The sequence below is a fragment of the Macaca nemestrina genome, unplaced genomic scaffold (assembly GCF_043159975.1).
Source record: "Macaca nemestrina isolate mMacNem1 unplaced genomic scaffold, mMacNem.hap1 Scaffold_100, whole genome shotgun sequence".
Taxonomy (NCBI): Eukaryota; Metazoa; Chordata; class Mammalia; order Primates; family Cercopithecidae; genus Macaca; species Macaca nemestrina.
Genome location: NW_027257583.1, coordinates 81749 through 105856, shown reverse-complemented (window position 1 = coordinate 105856; position 24108 = coordinate 81749). Strand labels below are relative to the sequence as shown.

At 40.4% G+C, this 24108-nt stretch overlaps 2 protein-coding genes across 4 annotated transcripts in view; one reads left to right on the top strand and one right to left on the bottom strand.

The window, feature by feature from the left end:
• Positions 1–24108, top strand: part of LOC105499857 (SH3 domain and tetratricopeptide repeat-containing protein 1-like) — a 106205-nt gene that overhangs the window by 28762 nt on the left and 53335 nt on the right. For 2 of the 3 annotated variants that reach the window (XR_011618764.1, XR_011618765.1), the window contains one exon: positions 4126–4424. The exons of the other annotated variant lie outside the window; for it this stretch is intronic. The gene's annotated coding sequence lies outside the window, so the exon portion shown is untranslated. Of the gene's footprint in view, positions 1–4125; positions 4425–24108 lie in introns of those variants that run through there. 3 annotated transcript variants of the gene reach the window in all.
• On the bottom strand, positions 4017–9502 carry LOC112423337 (beta-defensin 109). Its single transcript, XM_024787069.2, has 2 exons — positions 9388–9502; positions 4017–4222 (listed from the first exon to the last, which is right to left on the bottom strand). The coding sequence occupies exons 1-2, from the start codon at positions 9443–9445 to the stop codon at positions 4017–4019; spliced, it is 264 nt and encodes an 87-aa protein (XP_024642837.2). The 5' UTR covers positions 9446–9502.

Genomic DNA, 24108 nt, shown 5'->3' with positions numbered 1-24108 from the left:
GGGAAGAATGTGTGTGTGTATGTATGTATGTATGTATGTACATAAGTATTTCCTGTTTTTAAATTTAAAAAATATGGGATACATGTGCAGAACGTACAGGTTTGTTATATAGGTATCCTTTGCCATGATGGTTTGTTGCACCTATTGACTCATCCTCTAAGTTCTCTTCCCTCACCCCCAGTCCCCAGCGGGCCGTATTGTGTGTTGTTCCCCTCACTGTGTCCTTGTTTTCTTAGTGTTCAACTTTCACTTATTAGTGAGAACATGCCGTGTTTGATTTTTTTGTTACTGTGTTAGTTTGCTCAGTATGATGGCTTCATCCATGTGCCTGCAAAAGACATGATCTCATTCCTTTTTATGACTGCATAGTATTTTATGGTGTATAGGTACCACATTTTCTTTATCCAGTCTAGCACTGAAGCGCATTTGGGTTGGTTTCATGTCTTTGCTATTGTATATAGTGCTGCAATAAACTTACATGTGCATGTGTCTTTATCAAATGGTGTTTCTGGTTCTAGATCCTTGAGGAATCACCATACTGTCTTCCACAATGGTTGAACTAATTTACAGTTTCCCCAACAGTGTAAAAGCGTTCCTCTTTCTTCTCTGCCTCACCAGCATCTATTGTTTCTTAACTTTTTAATAATCAGCATTCTGATGGGTGTGAGATGGTATCTCATTGTAGTTTTCATTTTCACTTCTCTGATGATCAGTATTGTTGAGCTGTTAAAAAATATATTTGTTGGTTAGATAAATGTCTTCTTTTGATAAGTTTCTGTTCATATCCTTTGCTCACTTTTGATGGGGTTGTTTGTTTTTTTTTGCTTGTAAATATGTTTAAGTTCCTTGTCAATTTTTGTTATTAGACCTTTGTCCGATGGGTAGGTTGCAATAATTTTCTCCCATCCTGTAGGTTGATTGCTCATGCTGATGATAGTTTCTTTGCTGTGCAGAAGGTCTTTAGTTTAATTAGATCCGATTTGCCAATTTTGGCTTTTGTTGCAATTGCTTTTGACATTTTTGTCATGAAATCTTTGTCCTTGCCTGTGTCCTGAATGATATTGCCTAGGTTTTCTTCTAGGGTTTTTATGGTTTTGGATTTTACATTTAAATCTTTAATCCAGCTTGAGTTAATTATTGTATAAGGTGTAAGGAAGGGGTCAAGTTTTGGTTTTCTGTATATGGCAAGCCAGTTTTCCCAGCATCATTTACTGAATAGGAGATCCTTTCTCCCTTGCTTGTTTTTGTCAGGTTTGTCAAAGATCAGGTGGTCATAGATGTGTGGTGTTATTTCTGAGGTCTTTGCTCTGCTCCATTGGTCTATATGTCTGTTTTGGCAACAGTAGCCTGCTGTTTTGGTACCGTAGCCTTCTAGTACAGTTTGAAGTTAGCGTAATGCCTCCAGGTTTGTTATTTTTGTTTATGATTGTCTTGGCTATATGGGGTATTCTTTGATTCCATATGACATTTCAAATAGTTCTTTCTAATTCTGTGAAAAATGTCAACGGTATTTTGATGGGTATAGCATTGAATCTATAATGTTTGGGCAGTATGGCCATTTTCACAATATTGATTCTTCCTATTCATGAGGATGGAATGTTTTTCCATTCGTCTGTGTCCTCTCTTATTACCTTGAGCAGTGGTTTGCAGTTGTCCTTGAAGAGGTCCTTCACAGCCGTTGTACTCCTAGTTGTATTCCTAGGTATTTTACTCTCTTTGTAGCAATTGTGAATGGGAGTTCATTGTTGATTTGGCTCTCTGCTTGACTATTGTTGGTGTAATGGAATGCTTGTGATTTTTGCACAATGATTTTGTATCTTGAGACCTTGGTGAAGTTGCTTATCAGTTCAAGAAGTTTTTCAGTTGAGATGATGGGGTTTTCTAAATAGGAAGTCATGTCATCTGCAAACAGAGACAAGTTGACTTTCTCTCTTCCTATTGGAATACCCTTTATTTCTTTCTATTGCCTGATTGCCCTGGCAAGAACTTCCAATACTATGTTGAATAGAAGTGGTTACAGAGGGCTTCCTTGTCTTGTACCGGTTTTCAAATGGAATGCTTCCAGCTTTTGCCTATTCTTTATGATATTGGCTGTATGAAATAGCTCTTATTATTTTAAGGTATGTTCCATCAATACGTAGTTTATTGAGAGTTTTTAACAGGAAGGGATGTTGAATTTTATCAGAGGCATTTTTGCGTCTATCAAAATAATTGTCTGGTGTTTGCCTTTGGTTCTGTTTATGTGATCAATTACATTTATTGATTTGTTTATGTTGAATCAGCCTTTCACCCCAAAGATGCAGCCCACTTGATCGTGGTGGATAAGCTTTTTGATGTGCTGCTGGATTCGGTTTGCCAGTATTTTATTGAGAATTTTTGCATCGATGTTCATCAGGGATAATGGCCTGAATTGAGCAGGTGTGTGTGTGTGTGTGTGTGTGTGTGTGTGTGTGTGTGTGTGTGTGTGTTACCTCGGTTTGCCAGTAGGTTGATGTGTGTGTGTGACGTGTGTGTGTGTGTGTGTGTGTGAGAGAGAGAGAATGTGTGATAGAGAGCCAAATTAGGGCAGAGGAGGCTCCCCGGCCTGTCATGACATTGTATGTTCTGAATTCAAGATGCTCTAATGGACTGTGTCAGTTGGCCTTCAGCCAGGAGGTGGTGCTTGCAAAAGACTGCCAGCTGTGGTGGTAGTGGTGAGATTTGGACTTGCCTTATGTTACCCATGGGAGGTACTCTCGTGTCTCAGGGAACGGGTAGAGCCAAAGGGCTTCTAAAAGTTTCTTCTGTTATTTGTGTTAATCTACCAGGGTAGGTGGTTGAGCAAAACCAAGTGGGAACTAGGTCAGGTAAAGTGATGCTCTGGCTCTCTACGTGTGGGACAAGCAGTGGCTCCAGTGGGAATTGGAAGGCAGTTCTTAGGCCACTGGGGTAATTTTCCAGAGAGAAGTGAAGCTGCCTCTGCCTCTGTACAAGGAGAGTCCATATGAAGAATGGGGAGTAGCAGCTTGGCAGTAAGCCCCATCCAGCTCCCACATCCTTGGCGAGGCAGGTCTCACACCCACAGTGTTCCACTGGGAGTAGTTAGCTAAGTTTCAAGAAGTCTAAACTCAGAGCTCAAAACTGACCCATACCATAAGCCTCTCCTATTGAGACAGTAACTGCAGCCTTCAGGCCAAACCCCTCCTGATCCACCTGCAGAGCAGGGGCATCCAGCTCCTGTGCTTGCTGCTGCATCACACGTCCCACTCACCTCTCAGTTCTGGCCTGGGGAGTTTGTCCCCACAGAAAATTATATCAAACATTTCAGTTGGGAGGTTCTCTCAACCTGTGACCACCATTTGAGTTAGCTGGCAGACTTCTGGGAGGTCCTCTCTGAGGTAGAATCAGAAATGGCTTCCCTCCATCCTGCCAGAAATTGGGAACGTGCTGGAGACTCAAAGCACATCCCAATGCCACTCCTCATATACTCGTCACTCTTCACTGAATCAACTCCAGCCCTGAGTACGATTAAGGCCTTCCCCCATGGCCTAGATTGATAGGTTTCCCAATGGAAGTGTATATCTTACAGTCAGTTTATCCCCCTCTCACACCCTGGAAACTCAAAATTTTCTGCCTAGCTTATGGTGTAAGCTGCATCCTGCTGCTTCTTTCAAATGGTCTGTGGCTTATTTCAATTTTCCTGTTAAGTTCCTGTGTTGCTTCTTGAAAGAAAGTTCAGTGTGAATCTCTACACACCATTTTGTCTTTCCAAGTGCAATAGGCAGGCTAACAATGCCTTCAATCCACCATCTTGGAAACAAAAGTAACAGTTTTCTCATTTTTAAAGGTTTTGTTAAGATCTGTTAATGACTCACAAAGAAATAGTATTGGGTATATTTGAAATTAGTATTTATTCATTTATGTTGATAAGTGAAAACACAAGATGGTTATCAAGATGGAAGTACTTAATATGTATACTTCAATATTCTTAGATGCAAATAACTTCACTTTTGATGTATTTTTATTTTACATCAGTTTCATTTCAACTTAGGTTTAAGGGGTTCTTGATAATCTGACATGATAAGTGGTGTTGGAATTGGCATTAAAATCCACCATGCTCTACAGCACGTCATCCTTCTTCGGCAGGCACCAATTTGATCTTCTACTACTTTGCAGACATCTCTTCTGCAAACACCAGACAAATTGAGACAATGACCTTCAGCAGCACCCAAACCACCTCTTACTGCAGGAAAGAAGATCCAGTGAGATAGTCCACAAATGGAATGTAAATCCATAAACACTCTTAAGTAACAGAATAAATTTAGTATGAGCATTTCTATGTGGGAGCTTTTGAAATGGTTGCTGCTCATATGTCAGAGACACATGCAGATTAAGAAAGGTAGTAGTTCCGATCCTGGTTTGGCACAACAGTCACGGTATTTTTGGTGGGGGAAAAGGGATGTGGGAAGGGATGGTACATCTTCATCTTTTCCTCTGGATTTTCTCTCAGAAATGGCTGTTGCTTACTGCAGGGCAAAAATGCCAGTGTCTTCTGCCAGAGAGGGTTACTGAGGGCCATAGTGGTTCCACCTTGTGGCTGATACTGATAGTCCCTTTCTGCTTTTTTCGTTCCTAGCCAAAAAAGATGTTTCTGCTGTCTCAGGTATGCTGATTTCAGGAGTTGTTTTTTCTATATGGCTATTCGTTTTTGTTTTTTTTTTGTTTGTTTGTTTGTTTTTTCTTTCACTCTCTCTCTCTCTCTTTTTTTTTTTTTTTTTTTTTTTTTTTGGCTTCACTGTGTTGCTATAGTTTCTTAAGTGGTCCCTTGAACCCTCCCAGCGCTATTTTGGTTTGTACATAGCTATCTATAAATTTTTTCTTGGGGGAAGTGTAGAGTTAAAGGCTGGTATATCCTGCTTTTGCTCCCCCGAGTGATTTTATTCCCCCAAGCTAATATTTCAGGCTTTCAATTTATTCGTGCTTTCATCTGTTCAAACAAGTGGAAATTACTTTTTCTCTCCACATTTAGATTTGCTCTATCTACTTTAATTGCTAATAACGTCTTAGTCATAGGATAGATTAGTTAGAAAAAAGTATATTTTTGACATTATAAATGATCCTTTCAATTTGTGTCTAAAAGTGGAAAATATTAGAAAGCTTGACATTTATTATTGTGTCCAGACCAGTATTTCCTCCAGATAACCTTTATTACAACAAAGATAATTTAATGAAGATCTCTCTAATGGTAAAGCTGGTGGCTTTGTGCTATTATAATATCCTTAAAGTGACAGTCTGGTGGAAAGACCAACTAAAGCAAGGGTTAGGAGAAAAACAGTTATTACTTTCATTTTGGTCTCACTCTGCATTAAGAGTTTTCATTGTGTCAAAGATTTATTATTCATTAAGTAGCCTAATGTTCATTTAATAATAAATGGATCCTATTAAATATGATTTTTAAAATTATAATCACATTACTTTTATTCACATCTGTCTACTGATGCCATTCACAGATGAGAATGGTATAATGTTATTTTATTTTTTTCATTTTGCCACATCTTTATTTACTTAGGTTTATGCTGTATCGAACAATGTATGTGTGGGAATAATGGGTGATTCAGGAATGCATGAGGGGGAGGTTTAAGCTCTTTAACTTTGAACAATTAAAATTAGCAATATAATATTGAAATACATGCATAACACTCAAGTGATACTTTGAAAATAGTGTATATTTTCTATGTTTATTTGTAGCTTTTAAACCCAGCTAGAAGTATTCTATTTCTTTTAGGCACCATAAGTCTGAAAGTCTGTAGTGAAAGCTACGAGTAGTAAATGATGCTAATTCATGTGCTCCCACCTGTGGAAGAATTGAATGTCTTAGATGAAAAAAAGATGGTGCAATTGGTGTACCAAGTATCTTAGAATATAATATGGTGGTGGTTTTTCTGTTTCTGTAGCACAGTAACATATATACTATACCCAAGTCATGAAGTTATTTAAATATGCCTTTAAACAGGGAGAACTGAAAATAATACTGTGAATCCTGGTAAGCATTTAAAAATAATGAGGAGAATATTGGCTTTATAAAGTCAAAATTTATCTGAATACAACCCATATAGCAATTTCATAGCAAAACACTTCCTTCAATCCTATTAAAGTCAGAAGGAAAAGAAGAATGCCCACTGTCAATGCTGTATTAATATAGTTCTAAAAGTTTTGAACAATGAAACATATTGTAAGAAGAGAAGTCAGAGGAGATTTGAGCCCATTGTTTTTCCTCTCCTTCTATACCTCCCAACATACCATTGGAATGTTGTAACATTTTGAAGAATCTATAGTAGTGTCGCAAATCATAGAATACTATGAATGCATCTGAATCTGAGATATCCCCAAAAGATACAAAATAGGTGTGACTAGAATGAAAGAAAGATTTAGGCTTTTGGCCATGACTGCAAGTGAGCTGCTCTCAAGTGACTGCTGCTATAGAACATATATATAGTAGAGGATCTCTTTGAAACATTTCTATCCCTGAAAATGGTTAGGCAAGTTCTTAAAATATCTCCTCTTTCAAACACAAAAATAGTCTGTGAACTGGAGCTTGAGCAGTGGGCACTTTGTATTGGATAGCTGATGGAGGGGGTGAGGGTTTCCCAGATCTTCTGGGAAGATCTGCTATGATCAGTAATGCTAATGATGGTACTACTGACTCTTGGGCCATCAGAAGTTCCAGTTTGCTAATGCTGAAACTTCTATATTGAGTTAAAGCATTGAGTCAGCTTCACAGAGGAAGTCTGGATAATAGCATTCTCATTTCAGACCATAAAATGATGTCAGGTTAAGGATGAACAATGAGTTCAGTATTAAAAATGATCAGGTAAGCAAGACACCATGAATAAAAGTTAATGAAATGAATAGCATATCTAAACCCTTTAAAACTAGATGTATTGAAATCGTCAATGTGGAGAAATAATTAAGCAGGTATGTATCAATTGTTTAAAGAAACAATCTACTATTACAAAGATGTAAAAACAATAGTAAAACAATATAGATGATAGAAAAAACGGGCAGGTCTGGCTGGGCGTGGTGGCTCATGCCTGTAATCCCAGCATTTTGGGAGGCCAAGATGGGTGGATCACGAGGTCAGGAGTTCAAGACCAGCATGCCCAAGATGGTGAAATCTTGTCTCTACTAAAAAATATATATATAAAAATTAGCCGAGCATGGTGGCAGGTGCCTGTAGTCCCAGCTACTCAGGAGGCTGAGATAGAAGAATCGCTTGAACCCGGGAGGTGGAGGTTGCAGTGAGCCAAGATCGCACCACTGCACTCCAGCCTGGACAACAGAGGGAGACTCCATCTCCAAAAAAAAAATTTAAAAATAAATGCAAGTTATTAATGATATATTAGACACAGGTAAGAGGATAACTAGTGAAGAAAAAAATGTTTAAATGATATACTCAGAATGTAACATGGAAACACAAGGTCTAACATTTATTTAATTCAAATATGGGGGGAGAGAAGTGTAAAAGGATTCACCATTTCAAGAGATTCTCAAAAAGAAATTAAGAAAAGGTATAAATCCATTGATTCAAAGAATATATTTCTAACAGATGATATAAAAATAAACTCACTTTAGTTAAATTATAAAACATTAAAACCAAACACCAGACCATACAAACATTGAAAAAAAGGATAATTTATAAGGAAATAATATTTATCTGATTATTATAGTAAAGCAAAAACTAAAAATGAGTAAACTAGTATCAACAAATGTTGAGAGCAAATAACTGTTAATACAGAATTGGGTACTCAGTAATGCTGTCTTTCAAGATCAAAAATCACAATATGAAATTGACAGATAAAAATGAAAATTGTTCACTACCAAGAGATCTGCAGCAAATAAAATTTCAAAGGCTACATATCAGAAAGAAAGAATTTAACCCAAAAGCTGATATTAGAGTCAACTTGGTATTCCATAAATATCACTAAACTGATGATAATAGTAACACTTTCTGACACGTGGGGATTCTGAAAAGAAGTGAACTTTTACTTTTGTTTAGAATTTAGAAAGTTAGCCGGGCGCGGTGGCTCAAGCCTGTAATCCCAGCACTTTGGGAGGCCGAGATGGGCGGATCACAAGGTCAGGAGATCGAGACCATCCTGGCTAACACGGTGAAACCCCGTCTCTACTAAAAAATACAAAAAACTAGCCGGGCGAGGTGGCGGGCGCCTGTGGTCCCAGCTACTCCGGAGGCTGAGGCAGGAGAATGGCGTAAACCCGGGAGGCGGAGCTTGCAGTGAGCTGAGATCCGGCCACTGCACTCCAGCCTGGGCGACAGAGCCAGACTCAGTCTCAAAAAAAAAAAAAAAAAAAAAGAATTTAGAAAGTTATAGAAAAATGTTCTTGCCCTGACAAAAAGAATAAGCTGGATAATCTATAGATCATAGATTTCATTTTAAAACACAGAACTGAGGTCTCAAAAAAAGCTAATTAACTTAAATTCAGAGTGATGAAGCCCTGCTGAAAAAAGAACGGATCCACAGATGCTTTGTGCCTAGCTGAGTTGCAGCAGCAGAAGCAGGAGGAAGCTGCCCTTGGTGGAGATAACAAGGAAACAAGTGAATCTCCAGCAAATGTTGAAAGGCTGAGTGTGGGCTTGTGATAGTTTAGCATCATCAGTAGGGGCCCAAACACACTCACTCTCACTCACTCTCCCTCACTAATGCTTGCTTGCTTGCTTGCTTGCTTGCTTGCTTTTCTTTCTTTTTCTTTCTTTCTCTCTCCTTCCTTCCTTCCTTCCTTCCTTCCTTCCTTCCTTCCTTCCTTCCTTCCTTCCTTCCTTCCTTCCTTCCTTCCTCTCTCCCTCCCTCCCTCCCTCCCTCCCTTCCTTTCTCTCTCTCTCTCTCTCTCTCTCTCTCTCTCTCTCTCTGGAGTCTCACTCTGTCGCCTAGGCTGGAGTGCAATGGCGCCATCTTGTCTCACTGCAACCTCTGCAAATATAATAATAAATGCTGCTGAAATTCAATCCTGTCAGATCTAACTGCCTGCATATAAATTTCGAGGTCCCACAAAGACATCTCATTGAGGTCACATTCTGTTGTATTCTTACTTTGTATCTTGAGATGCCTTGGTGGGACATGGAAATTTATATGTAGGCAGTTTGATCTGACAGGATTGAATTTCAGCAGCATCCATTATTATATCCACTCACTAGTTCAAAAAACATGGATGGAATCTTATCAACAGGAACTACTGCTAAATGAGTCTCTTTTCTATTTTTCCCTATTATTGTCCTAGTGAAGCTGTAAATATTAGGTTCTTGAACCCACAGGACTGATTCTAGGATCTTGTCTGGCCAGGGATATAGCCTTCTAATCTGCAGAACCTTGTAGTAATCAGCTACCAACTTACCTAGGGATAAAAGAATTGAAAAAAGAAGGAGAATAAGAAGAAGCAAATGGAGTCTCATGGCTGAAGGGCCAGCATCAATGTGGGTTGAGCCTGGAGTCTCTGGACATCGTGGGTCTGGGCCTTTTTATGATGCTGTCTGAGTCTGTGATTTGTTCTTGGTTAGTAGAGCCTAACGAAAAGAGAATAACTAAATCTCCCACAAGAAACTTCCAGGGACACACAAGTACATAAATCTGGTGATATCTCAATGGATGAGAAAGCAGGTGAATGCTATTTATTTCCAAAAGACTCAGGATGTCTTACTGTCACCTGCTTTCTTTATTATTTTCTTTTCTTTTTTTTTTTTGAGACGGAGTCTTGCTCTGTAGCCCGGGCTGGAGTGCAGTGGCCGGATCTCAGCTCACTGCAAGCTCCGCCTCCCGGGTTTACGCCATTCTCCTGCCTCAGCTTCCGGAGTAGCTGGGACTACAGGCGCCCGCCACCTCGCCCGGCTAGTTTTTTGTATTTTTAGTAGAGACGGGGTTTCACGGTGTGGAATGGTCTCGATCTCCTGACCTCGTGATCCGCCCGTCTCGGCCTCCCAAAGTGCTGGGATTACAGGCTTGAGCCACCGCGCCCGGCCTTTCTTTATTATTTTCAACATGCACATGCAATAATCATTGCTCTTACTTTAAGTATAAAGTATTGTTTGCCAGGTAATATAGTAGGAACTGAAGTAAAATTGTTATACAAACACTGTACGTAATTAATGCATACAGTTTGGCAAATTTGCACATAGATATTACTCTTGTTACCACAACCAATATCCAGGTAATAATATATCCATCACCTCCAAATGTTTCCTATGTCCCTTTATTGTTGTTGTTGTTGTTGTCAGAACCCCTAAGATCTACCTTCTTAACAAATTGTTAATTACAAAATACCTCAGTAATAACTATAGGTACTATGTTTTAGAGCCTATCTCTGTAATTGACTCATTTTGCATAGCTTTAACCCTTGAACAATAACTCCTCGTATTTCTCTTTCCCACTCAATAAAATACCAAACTCTTTTAAAGCACATTCTATATAATCCACTTTATGAAGCTTTTTCTAACATTCTTTTGTCTGCTCCCCCTCAGTAAAGGGAACTACTAACATAACAATTACCTATTGTGGATTTTTGTGTCTCTTACATATATTCCTGCATGAACCCATGTAACACTTTATCTCCCATTATCTTAATATGAAGTAAAATAAAACTTGAAATGATTTTAAAAATGAAATCACAGAAGGACTTTGTAAAAGTATGATGTACCATTGCTTATTTGTAAGAATTCAAGTGACATTAGGGGTTTTAAAACATCTTTTGTTTTGATTTGTTCTTTGCTTGTAAACCTTGTGTCTTGCATATTGTGGGCACGGTGTCTTTCCCAGCTATTTGCTTGGGGAAGATCAGTTAGAGTTACAATGAACATCAAAGACTATCTTGTCTAGTGACTTACCTTCCAGATGAGGAAATGAGCTGAGGGAAAGGAGGAAACTTGCCCAAGATCACCCAGTGATCAAGTGAGGAAGGTGATAGGGACAGCACTAACGCTTGGTATTCTGAGCCTCATTCTATTTTCCACTCTTGCCCCTTCTCTGTTTCCTCCTCTCTTCCCTAGCCTTCTAAAGAAAACTTTGCAGTTCTGCTGCAATGTCTACCTAAGGACACCCTGAGGAGACCCCACTTTTCATTAGACTGCTTTTTTAAGCACTGTCCTGCATTTTCTTCTTCAGTCTTGTTGCATCCCATTTTTGGCGATAAGTAATGCTTCTGCTGTGCTGTTCTATCCAATTAGTTTTTTTTCTATTTTCATTGAGTGAAAATTAAAACAACAAAAAACATGAGTTTATCTAAATTTGGAAGTTTTAAAGCTTGATTAAAATTTCCTGGGGATATGGATGTAAGACATAGATTTTAAAATATTTTTCATTTTCAAAATTAAAAATCAAACCCATATATTTAGCCAGGGTGACTACTCGATAACTACTAATCAGATGGGTCTTCAGTAATGCCACAAGGTTAATACTCTTATAAATCAATTCCCTGGTGTTTTGTGCTACTGAGTTAATACAATTTGATACGGTATCACCTTTAACCAGGCTTTGAGGAGTCACACAAAGGAACAGCACAACAGAACCATAGGGTGGGATGTGTGGGGAAACCGAGATGTAAAACACAGCCTTGACTCTGACATTTACTCCACTGTTGGGAAAAGTACTTCAATTCCCAGGGCCTTAATATTTTCCTGTATAAAACAGGAAAAATAGAGCCATCTTTAACGTTTTGTCAAATCTTGTTGCTGAGTGATTTTATAGTGTCTGCAGCTATCCTCTCTGCTAATCACAACAAGGTTAACTAACTGTTCTTTCATTTAGTTAAAGAAATTTTTGCATTTGTTTACAAATACTTATTCTTCCCTTCACGAAAAAGGAAACATTTTAAAGATAATTTATAAGATGTTCAGAGTCTCTTACATATCAACTCTTCACAATGTGGTAGAGTAGCTTAACCCCGTACCCAAGAGTATAGATTCAGAGCAGCCTGTATGTAATTAACCCCCAAACCAATGTGGAGTGTGGGATAGATAATATATTTCAAACACATGAAAAGGCACACGTACACACACACACACGCACGCACACATACACACAGTATTACCAAAGCAGAGGTACAGATGAAAATATTGGATAGACAGCTCAAAACTCTTAGTACTAAAATAATCCTAATAATAACTTTCCTTCCAAAGTCACCACCAACACTCAGATCTCTTAAAGGTTGGTGCCTTAGGTTTTTGAACTTTGTGTAACTTTTGACTTTCTTATTTGGTTGTATGCTATTTATCTCATAGAAAGAAACTTCTTCTTCATCCTATGCCAGTGCTGTATTGTAGGGGCTTGTGGACGTTTTTCTGCTCTATAGCAATCCAAGTTACTGGTCTCTAGCTTCTTAGGAGCAAGGCCATCACATGCTTTTGTTCTTTGCTTGCTTCCTTGTAAGGGCCCGACATACAGTGGGTGCTTAACAAATATTTGATCAACTGAACTCATTTTCCACCTCCGTTCTCTCCCACTTCAATCTCTCCCTTTTACTTCTTCCAGATTAGTTTTCCTACAGAAAAATGGGAATTGTCCAAAAACTGCCCTTCATCTTTACAACTTGAAGGATTCATTACCCTAAGCAGTCCTTCAAAATTGACTATCACAGACTAGACAAAAAGTCTGGGTTCACCAAGAATAGGCATGTGTGCCATTACATTTTCTGTTGAAAGCTTTGGAAAGTGTCTTTTAGCAAACAACATAAAGCATAGAATTTGACCGTTCCTGACTATGTAAAAGGATCATCCACATTCTCACATGTCCATGGCTACTTTCCCACTCCTTCCCCAACCTTGAAATCCTGAATTCAAAAGAAAACATAAGAAGATAGTATGCCTCATGTAAGGCAACAGGTTGCTTAATCTTTCTTGCCTCTACACATTCAAGAGCTCCAGAAAAATTTCTGAGCTACTTAGGATGTCTGATCCTCTTCTTGGGTAAAAGCAGTAAGTCCTACATGTAGTCACCAAAACCACGTCTGTTCAAGGGGTCTTGTACCTGTGATTCATGATTGCATGCTAAATGTAGAAGGATACGCTCTGTTGCAGGGCCATGTCTGGTCATTGTTTAAGTTCTACTTTGAAGGACTAGTTGCTGAGAAGGAAGAGGGAATGGTAATGTTAGAAATTGGAATAAAACTTAAGGGGAAAAATCAAGTACAAGGGACCAACAGTACTGAGGGGCAATAGGTTGACGATTTCTTCGATTACTGTAATATTTTCAAGGAGACCCCCAGGAATCCTTCCTGGCTGACCCCAACATAGCTTTGGCATAGGCCTTATGCCAAATGTCTTAGGCTAACTAACTTTTCCTAAAGAAAATAGAGGAGTTATGGAGACCAATATTTAGTAGAATAATGCCTGATTATCTTGCTTTTGAGGTCTAGTAACTGCTAGTAAACTTGCCTAATTAATTCACATTTAGAGGTAGAGTAACGAGGGTTTCAAGCACTTGAAACACCACTGACTTCATTTCACGTGAGAGTTCTTCTGGAGAGCTAAGGAACTATGAGGCTGCAGGTCTCTTGGCCAATAAGTCTTCTAGATTTCCTGTGACTCCCTTTTCTGGTCATAGGTGATTTTGCTTTTGCTTTGAGTATTATAGCACCATAAGGTCATAAGGTGTCAGACACTCTGCTCTTACCAAGGCTTACACAAAGTTTATCTTGTTATTTGGTAGAGTTTGGCCCATTAAAAAAAAAAGAGAGAGAGAGAATGATAAAGAGGAGGACAGCAATCCTCACTGCTGAAGGAAGAAGAAAGCTTGGCTTTATTTCCAGTAGGCAGAAAAAACTTCCGTCTGTAGCTCTCTAGCACCAGTGGAATGTCTTTGTTTGGATAATAAGTGTCCTTCCATACCTCATTAGGCATATTCGCAGACAGAGATGTACTATGCACATAAAATCACCTTCATGGGATGACTGAAAGTCCATGTTTTATTGGACACTAAGTTCATTAGAAGGATGTGGGTGCATAGTTTTGACCAGAAAACCTTGTTAAATGGGAACATAAGCTACAAATATTTTGGCAAAAGATTAAGGTTTATGAGCAACCAACCATTTATATTAAGTTACAATTAATTAGGCCATGTTGAGAAATAATTTGGTTTAGTTAATGATTAGACATTTTGTTAGTGAACACTTCCCAGACTTTACTAGCCCTGCTAATCCCTGCTTTGCTCCTGGTCTGAACCCCTACAGTGCCTTGTTTATGGTACAGTGCCTACTGCTTGTATGCTAGATTAGTGAATGTCTATTTGCCTCCTCTACTACTGTGTGAGCTTCTTGTTTGCCAGGACAGGGCTATATTCCTCAGAGCTGAGGAGAGAGTTGAATCACGTGGTCATTTATTCTCAAATCCTCTTCAACAAGTGAAGCGAAACAGGACAGTGAAAGGCCACTGCACATGGAAGCAGGAGGTCTGGATTTGAGTTCTGAATCTCTAGATCTGTTAAGAACTGGAGGTAGGGATAGAGTCAGGAAAATTTTCTTCCTTAAGTCTTGATAGCACCTATGTAGGTCCAGATCTGTTGGGATTCTCAATAATTACTGTGCATAAAATCAACTGAAAGTTATTTTGCAATGCAGATTGTTAGCCCCATTCTATGAAATGTTTACTGTTTTATAAATTGATAAATAATTTTTATTAGACAATGTAAATTTCCTTACTTGCACCAGCGTACAAAAATATTGAGTAATATTAGCAGCAGAATCTTTCAACAAAATAACTATGAATAGCTATTAAACCACTTTGTTTCAAGGCTTTTTATTTTCTTTTATTTATCACCATTGTTTTATTTATAAACATTGTTTCTACTCATAAGGAGTATGTATTCTCTACATGTTTATAAAATTAATGCCTGAATGAAGTTACTTAAACAAGACAGAAGTTGATTTCTTTTTCACTCAAAATTATCCTGTAGTTACACCATTCAGGGCTAGTACAGATTCTTTCTAATGTCATTAGGGATGCAGGTCCCTTCCAGGTATCTGCTCTGCTATACTTTAGAAAATACCCTAGTTTGGCTGCTAAATTTCCACCTATTATTTCTGAATTCTAGACATCAGGGAGAAAAAAGGCGTGGGAGAAGGGCAAAGGAACATCTACTTTTCCTTTTTACATTTTTTAACCAACCTCCCTTAAAAACACTTTGTTGAGATATGATTACATTAAAAAGCTGTACCTATTTAATGCGTATATCTCAGTGAGTTTGAGGATAAGGATACGTTGTGAAAGCATCACTACCATCAAGATTATAAACATAATCATCACCTCCTGAAGTTCTCCCTCCCATTCTAATTATTATTTCTATTAGTAAGAACAATTAACAAAAAATTCACCCTCCTATTATATTTTAAGTATGCAATACAGCATTCATAGCTAAAAGCACTATGCTGTAAATTAGACCTCCTGAACTTATTTATGTTTGTATATCTAAAACTTTGTACTATAATCACACCTACTCATTTACCTGCACCACAGCTCCTGGCAACCTCCAGTCTACTCTCTGCTTCTGAGTTTATTTGAGATTTCAAATACAAGTGAAATCATACAATATTTGTCATTCTGTGTTTGGTTTATTTCACATGACTTCATGCCCTTCAGATCCATCAATGCTGTCACAAATGACAGGGTTTCATTATTGTATAATACTGAATAATATTCCATTGTGCATACGTATATATATAAAAAACGTTAATTCATCCGTCCATGAATGAATGATAACATATGTGTTTTCATATATCTTGACTGTTGTGAACAGTGCTGAAAAGAATATACGAGTGCAGATATCTCTTTCACATACTGATTTCAATGACTTCATATATATATATATACCACTTCATATAAAAATACCATTTTATATATATATATATATGTATATAAATAAAATAAGTGGGATTGTTGGAACAAAGTGGTATTTTTATTGTGAATTTTTTGAGAAACCTCCATACTATTTTCCAAGATGGCCATACTAATTTACATTCCCACCACCAGTATACAAAGGCTCCCTTTTCTCCACATCCTTACCAACACTTGTTATCATCCATCTTTTTGATAATAGCTATTCTAACAGGTGTGAAGTGATATTTCATGGTAATTTTCATTTGCATTCCCGTGATGACTAGAGAGGGTAAGAATTGTTTATATATATGTCGTCCATTTGTATCTCCTCTTTTGAGAAATTCCTACTCGTATCTGTTTGTTCATTTTAGTTTTTTAATTTTAATTTTATACACAGAGGATACATGTGCAGGTTTGTTACATGGATGTATTGTGTGACGCTGAGGTTTAGAGTATGAATGATCTCATCACACACCTAGTGAACATAATACTCAATAGACAGTTTTTAAGTCCTTGTACTCAACCCTCCCTCCTCCCTCTAAGAATCTCCAGTGTCTATTGTTTCCACATAAGTGAGAGCTAAACAACATATAACCCAATGTTTGGCTCTCACTTACAATGGAGAATATGTAGTATTTGGTTTTCTATTCCTGCGCACAATACCACACTGGGCTAATTTTTGTATTTTTGGTAAAGATGGAGTAGCTTCAGCATGTTGGCCAGGCTGGTCTCAAAATCCTGAGCTCATGTGATCCACCCACCTCACAAAGTGCTGGCATAGCAGGCATGAGCCACTGCACCTGGCTTTTCTAATTTTTTTTTAGCTTATATTAGGTTTGTCTGTTCTAGAATTTTGTGTACATTTATTTATATTACAGGACACTTTTTAGCTTAGCTTTCCCCACTTAGGGTGAGAAAGATTATATTGATCCAAGTTATTGATTAATAGAGTGGATTATCCCCCGTTATTGCCCAATATTGCTCTATAATATGCATATAGTTTGTTTCTTGATTTCCTCTCGATAGACATTTGAGTTGTTCCCAGGTTTTGGCTATTATTAATAGAACTCAAGGACATATTTTTAAAATAAAAAATTTCAGTCCAAAATGTCCTTTTCTTTTGACTCTCCAATATTGTGTCAGGGTTACATTTTTGTAGTCATGAAAATCCAGTTACATTGAACAAGATGTGTTTCCAGAATCAAGATTCAGTATATGTGTGGTCTAGCTGTGTCCCTAGAATGTAGCCCTTATTAGTTTTATTAAGCATTTTCCTATATAAATGGAAATCAAGTAGGAGATGTATTTTTCCACAGTAGGAGAAATAGAACAGCTTAGGACTTTGGAGAGATAGCAACTTGCTGCTTGCCTGTGCAACCCACCTCAAAAGATACAACTCCTCCAACTTTTGGTTTCTGGCGACTGGTCCTAACAATTAGATGTGAACTGACCTTATTCCCTTACAATACTACAAGTCGATCTTCTGCACCTGGCCAAATACAGTATAAAATTGATGGACATACATTTCTTTTGGTTTCATGCTTTCTATTTAAAGCTATTCTCTTTGACTGGGAACTATGGCTCATGCTTATAATCCCAGCACTTTGGACGGTCGAGGTGCATGGATCACTTGAGGTCAGGGGTTTGAGACCAGCCTGGCCAACATAATGAAAGCTGTCTTTCTGAAAAATACAAAAATTTTCTGGGCATGGTGGCACATGCCTGTAATCCCAGCTACTCAGGAGGCTGAGGCAGGAGAATCGCTTGAACGCAGGAGGCAGAGGTTGCAGTGAGCTGAGATCCTGCCTCTGCATTCCATCCTGGGTGACAGAATTAACCTTCATCTCAAAAAAATAAAAAGCTAATCTATACTTTTCTTTTGATGCATTATTAGAATGTAGGAGGTAATAAGGCAAAACTATTGTGGGTATGTGAATGTGTATCTGTAGCACCTAGAATAGTGCCTAGCCCATCACTTGTGTTGAAAATTGAGAGAACCTTCTTAATATAACTTTTCCACACTCTAGTTCTGAATTTAAAGAAAGAAAAAGATAGGTTAGCAAATATAGGTATCAGTTATTTCTATTGACAGATCATTTGGAGAACATGTTTTTGGATGTGGGAGAATAAAGGTCCCTAACTCTCCACCCCAGAAATAATTTTGCTGATACAAAAATCAGTCAGACATGATGGCACATGCTTATAATCCCAGCTACTTAGGAGGATGAGGTGAGAAAATCACTTGAACCTAGGAGGCAGAGATTGCAGTGAGCCAAGAGTGCCCCACTACACTCCAGCCTAGGCAACAGAGAAAGACTCTGTCCGAAAGAAAAAAAAAAAAAGTTGTTACTATATAGCAGATAATTTTATTGTCATCTCATTTAAAATTGAATAGTACATTTGGGTCGAATTCTTATGCCTGCAGAGACATTTGCCTCTGGCTTAAAATCACTGGCTCCAGGAGGAAACTCCACCAGAGGGTATCGTAAGGATTTCATAGTGTCTAAGTCATCTTGGTAGTTCTTCAAATAATTCCCGGCAATTCTGTTAGGTTTTGAACTTCACTTACTTCTTACGTGTTTAATAAAAAGAAGTTCAAAACATTGCCATGGCTGTTGAGCCCCCACAGGCTTGTCTTCCCTTTAAAATTCATTACATGGTTTGTACTCTTTTGCAAATATAATAATTGGAGGTGGATGCTTTCAGCCATTAAGTTCAAAAGTACTGCTACATGGGCTGGGCATAGTGGCTCATACCTCTAATCCCAACCCTTTGGGAGGCCAAGGGGGGCAGATCACAAGATCAGGAGATCGAGACCATCCTAGCCAACATGGTGAAACCCCATCTCTACTAAAAATACAAAAATTAGCTGAGTGTGGTGGTGCGCACCTGTAGTCCTGGCTACTTGGGAGGCTGAGGCAGGAGGATTTCTTGAACCAAGGAGGCGGAGGTTGCAGTGAGCTGAGATCACACTATTGCACCCCAGCCTGGTTACAGATCAAGATTCCGTCTCAAAAAAAAAAAAAAAAAAAAAAGTACTGCTACATGGACATCCATCATTCTGGCATCTCTGCCATAACAGCTGAATATCGAAAATGTCTGTTCATTTCTTTAACTCCAAATTTGTGTTGTGTCCCTTGGTCTCCTGTCATATCATGAAGTGTATTATTTACAAAAAGGACAATTTATCTATAGTTATTTCCTCTCAGTATGCTACATCCTTCTAGAATTTAAACATAGTGTCTCCCAACCTGAAATTTGATTTTTGAAAAACCAGAAAAATATTTTTGGACACCTTTTATTTCCAGCTGTTTTCATCTTCATCTCCTCTCCTGAACTCAAGTTGAGGGTAAAATTCATTCGTCAAAATTTCTCCTCAACTCAAACAACCTCATCCCACTCCAATATGATTTTTGTCCCCATGAATTGATACACATAATTCTTGCTGGCAGTGGTAATGTCCTAATAAAAAAAATCATGAGATGGCATCAGACTTTACCTTATTTTCTAGCTCAGCAGAATTTGATCCCTGTCTGATAAGGAAACCATATTTTCCCTAGAAACTTTTCACTTTTGTCACAGGTTTGGTTCCCAGAGAGCTGGATATAGATGAAGTTTAGTGTGCAGGATGTTTATTAGGAAGTAATGTCAGGATCCACATCTGTGGAAAGGATTGGAGGGAAGCCTTATGTGCAAAGGGACAAGTCTAATGGCAATGCAGCCTGACTTTGTCAACTGGCCGCACAGACAGAGCTGTTCAGCTAAGAAGACCTCCCCTATTTGTCCCAATTGAATCAAATGGCAAAACCTATGCATCCCTTGCCTCCATTAATAATTGTGTGCTTGCCACTTGTGGAGGGTGAGACTTTGAAGCAGGTGGCTTTCTGTGGCTGAAGAAAACCTTAAATGTGGTGGCAAAGTTTTCCAAAGAGACAGAGAATGGCATCTGCCGTGTATGTTGCCCTTTTTCAAAGAGGAAGCAACAAGGGTAATGTCCTCCAACGGCTCTGTATGCAGATAGGTGGACAGTAATGTCTGTCCCTCCTGTGACCTAAGAAGAACAGATGGCAGACATGCAGCCAGGCAGTTAGAGGTGACACAGTGTTAGGAGAGAAACATCTGTCATAAGCAGTGCTTCTTTGAATCAGGTGTGACACAAGTCTTGCATCCCTTGCATGGACTCCTTCCCCGTTATCCTGCTGTCCTACCTCATGAAGGTGAGTGGGGGCTGGGTGGTGGGCAGTCCCAGGACAAGGTACACTTTGCCTGCAGTGTTCCCACATGGGTTCCAAAGTAGCCCAGGTGGTCATCCATGAACTTTATATTTTCCTTATGCTTCTTGTCTTTGCCTTTGAGGAACATGTTTCATTGGACTCTGAGTCCAAACAACTCATGTATCCCTATATCTTCACATTGTCCTTCACTTAAGGGAATCTCTAATCTCTAGTGCCTTTGTTTTATTATTACTATCAATATTATAATAATTAACATTGTCATTATTAACTTCATTGTTGATTTTCAGTTATTTTTATTAATGGAGTTAGTATGAATTATTCTTTTGTGGCTACTTACACCAAGATGAAGATAATTTTTTAGTTCAGGAAGAATCTGCATTCTGAAGGTGAATAGAAGTTCACACTACAGATGGGCAGACACATGCCCTCCCAATTCCTGATGGACCTCCTAGTGCCTCCTAGACCTAAGGGGTCTCCTGCAATGCTCCAAGATGCCACCAAGGCAGGAATCTGCTTGTGCATGCCTGAGAGCCTCCAGGATGAAGTGAGGCTCTGAAAAAATGCACGAATTTCCACATAATCCCCAAAAACCTTACAGGTGAACTGGATGCCACAGAAACAGGAGTGGTCATTGACACAACAAAGTCACCAAAATGTTTTGACGTCAATTAGAAAATTCAGGAATCACTCTTGCTGCCATTAAGTGGAAGAACAGGAGCCTGTGAATGGCATCCATGGCCTGCCTGAGACTCCACAGATATTTCTATGTGGCTTCAGGTACCAGGAATCTCCATGATTTTCAGAAAGGTAGGGACAGCTTATGCCAGCCTATCCCTCTGCAGAATGTGCCCCAGCGGATCAGAGGCATGGAACCATCATGGACTGCATAAAGGCTCAAGGCCAGCTTCCCAGACCTGCCTGTGACTCTAGGTAAGTTCTGAGTCCACGTGGGTGCTGAGGAAAGGTTAATGATGACTTGGAAAGATGGGACAAGCAGACACCACCCCTAAACAATCTGCACGATTCCAACTACAACAGGAAGCCAAAGACCAGCTCATGCCACACTAGTGCACCTTGAAAACCCCTGGATGTAATGCCGCTCTGCAGAGAGTTCAACAAAGAAGTGGCTGGGAATTTTGCATTCTAGGCCACATTTTCCAGTGCTTCTGGACACCTGATCAGAAATTTAACATTGGTATATCTAACTCTGACATTTTTCACAAAATGGTTTTTTAAAATGAGGTAATAGAGACAAAATATAATACAACCATATGTATTATATGCCAAAATATGCTTCACTGGCATCAAGTAGACTCACCTTGAAATACAATCTAGGACAACCTCCATTTTCAGAATATTTTCTTTTCCAGAGTGAAACTCTCCCACCAAAAACCAAGAACATCACAGGTTTTTGCCTCCAACAAACCGACAGAAAGCCAATACATTTATTCTAGCACTGTGAAATGGACTGCGGTGCAACACATACGTGTGAAACCCGACACGTGGCATCGCCGTGAGCCAAATGGGGACTCGTGGTGCAAGCAACCCTCCCCACGTGTTAGCGTGCGTGAGATTCACTTGGCAGAATTTGACTAGGTGCGTGTTGGTAGAGTGGGGCTGAGGTTCTCTTGCCCCTGTGGATGTTTAAGAAGTCACAGGTCCTGCGAAGACCTGTGGTCCCTTCAATCAACTCTGTTTCGGAGACATAATGACTTGGATTGCTGACAAGTCAAGAAATTTTCAAGCCCTTGGAAAATCAGTTACACACAAACACGGAATGAAAGTCAAAAGAGAGTACGTCATCTTTTTTGAGAATTTTATTCACTTCAAAACAAATTAAACACACCTATTTCTAATGGCATTCCAGAGCCCAATTTTCGAGGCTGAGGAAACACCCCAAGAACGCATTTCGCAGAACGCTTCACAGCGTCCAAAACACTGCTGTCAGGGCGGGGCACAGCTGAAGGCCTGCATCTCTCAGGGTTCCCTAACTGTTCCCTGATTCAGTCATCTAGAGAGCAAACACACAGTCATTCCCCGGTTTCCTACTGACATCACAGCGGAAGTCTGAATCCCGCGCGTCACCGTCACCCAGTTTCTGAGGCAACGAATCACTGGCACAGAAGCTTCTGGTGGCGGGTTTCCGGAGATCCCGGCGAACTACAATGTCCCTCACCAGAATTTGATGAGGCAGAGTCTCTGCATCTGGTCCCTGCCTGGCCTGGGCTCCAACATCCACAGAAGCACCCCAGCCGGGGAGCTTGGGAGTCACCACACACAGTCTGCTCTCTGCTCTGTGCTCCTCAGTCCCACAGACCCCTCCAAATCACGGGAGCTGGATGCAATGGAGCCCCGGCCACCTGTAGTCTCACTCCAGGTCAGAATCGCTGTTCTCTGAGGAGGAGGAAACCTGAAGGTACTCATAGAGGACACTCAGGGGGACAGCAACACAGGGAGCCTCAGACTTCTCTGAGACATGAGGGCTGTGAGCGAGGAAGGCTCCCGGCTTCTCAGGAGAGGGAAACGAGGGAGCTGTCAGGAGGCTGGAGCTCCACCATCCGTTTTCCAGTCTCCAGAAGAGCATTCTGAGAGGCTGGGCCCCATCGTGGCTGGCCGCTGGGTGATGGGACATGGTGCAGGCCTGGGCAGTAGGCAGACAAGGTCTGCTGTGCAGAGGCTGCCGGTTGGTGCTGGACACCTGGGCGGGTGTCCCCCTGCTCATCTGGGGAGACGGACTTGGTCTGAGTTCGGTTGCAGCTGGCGGAGGTTGGAGAGTCTCCGGGACCCCCAGTTCACCTCCCTGGAGGGCATTTTCGGGCATCTGGAAGGAACCCATTCTCGGTTTCTTGGGGAAGTTCAGGCAAGCCTGAGTCGGAGTCTGGGCAGCTCTCTTGGCTCCTGGCCTGAAACTGAGATTGGAGCCGAGGCCCAAGCTGTGTGTGTCGGCTGGTGGGCAGGGCTGTGAGGTCACCGCAGCACGTTTGTCTTGTTCCTGGGGGCTGATGACCCGGATCAGGCCGTGGGGCTTGGAGGCAGCCTGGGGAACTTCTCGACTGCCACCCTGAGGCCTGCTGTGTGTCGGCTTCACCACGACGAGAGGCTCCGGGCCCTGCTGCCTGACTCCAGGCTGAGGGATGTCGGCCACAGCCCCTGTCTGTCGTTCCTTTGGTCGGAGACTTGACGAGGAGCTCGGACTGGCTTTTCTGAGGGGAGATAGTGAAGCCAAGACGGATACCGTGTCAGACATTTTCGTAGCTGAGCCATCAGTGAGGGCAGGGTCCACGCGTGGCCTCTTATTGGTTGTGTGGACCGGCATTGGCCTGCTTACAACCTGAAAGAAAGGAGACCACACACGTTAGAAGTTCGTCAGCATCGAGCCAATATGGAAATCAACCACATCCAAAGACAAGGTGCACACAGCAGGAAATTCTTAATACGGTATGGACAGGCGGTCCTTGGAAGTAGGGACAGATCCTTAACGTGAGTGCTGATCGGGACAAGACCCATGAAAAATGCACTCTTGAGCTATGATCTAAGAATACCATTTTTCTAAAGACTGTGTCTTGGGCATTCACTGGATCAAAGTGCCTCCACTCAGCCTTCCATGAAGTGGGACGGACTAATGCCCTTCTGAAGGCAGGTTGGTGGCTCAAGGGTTCCCAGGACGCCTTTTCTGAAAACATGCATGTTCCTAGGGTGAGCCTCCTCCATGTTTGGGGTCCCTGAGGGACTAATTTCCTCACGCTGCTAGGAAGATGTTGCTGACAGGCTTGCCATCATTGCACAGAAAGAAAGCAACAGGAAATATGGCATCTTCAGATGCCTTCACCTGGAATCAAATGGACCTGGAAGGATCGTGGAGTCCCTGACCCCAAGAAGGCAGGGAAGAGGGGTTCCCCGATCCCCTCACACACACAGCAACCGGAAAGAAAATCAACCAGAGTGACCTAGTGGAGCAAAGAACAGGGACCCATGGTGACACTCACCCTCAGATAAATCCAAGATTCCATGGATTCTTTTCGA

Bases quoted from the DNA above. Each gene is read 5' to 3' on its own strand.
- LOC112423337 (XM_024787069.2), bottom strand. From the start codon at position 9,445: ATGAGACTCCATTTGCTTCTTCTTATTCTCCTTCTTTTTTCAATTCTT. The intron at 4,223-9,387 runs GTAAGTTGGTAG...TCTTTCCTGCAG, and splicing joins TTCAATTCTTTTATCCCTAG to TAAGAGGTGGTTTGGGTGCT.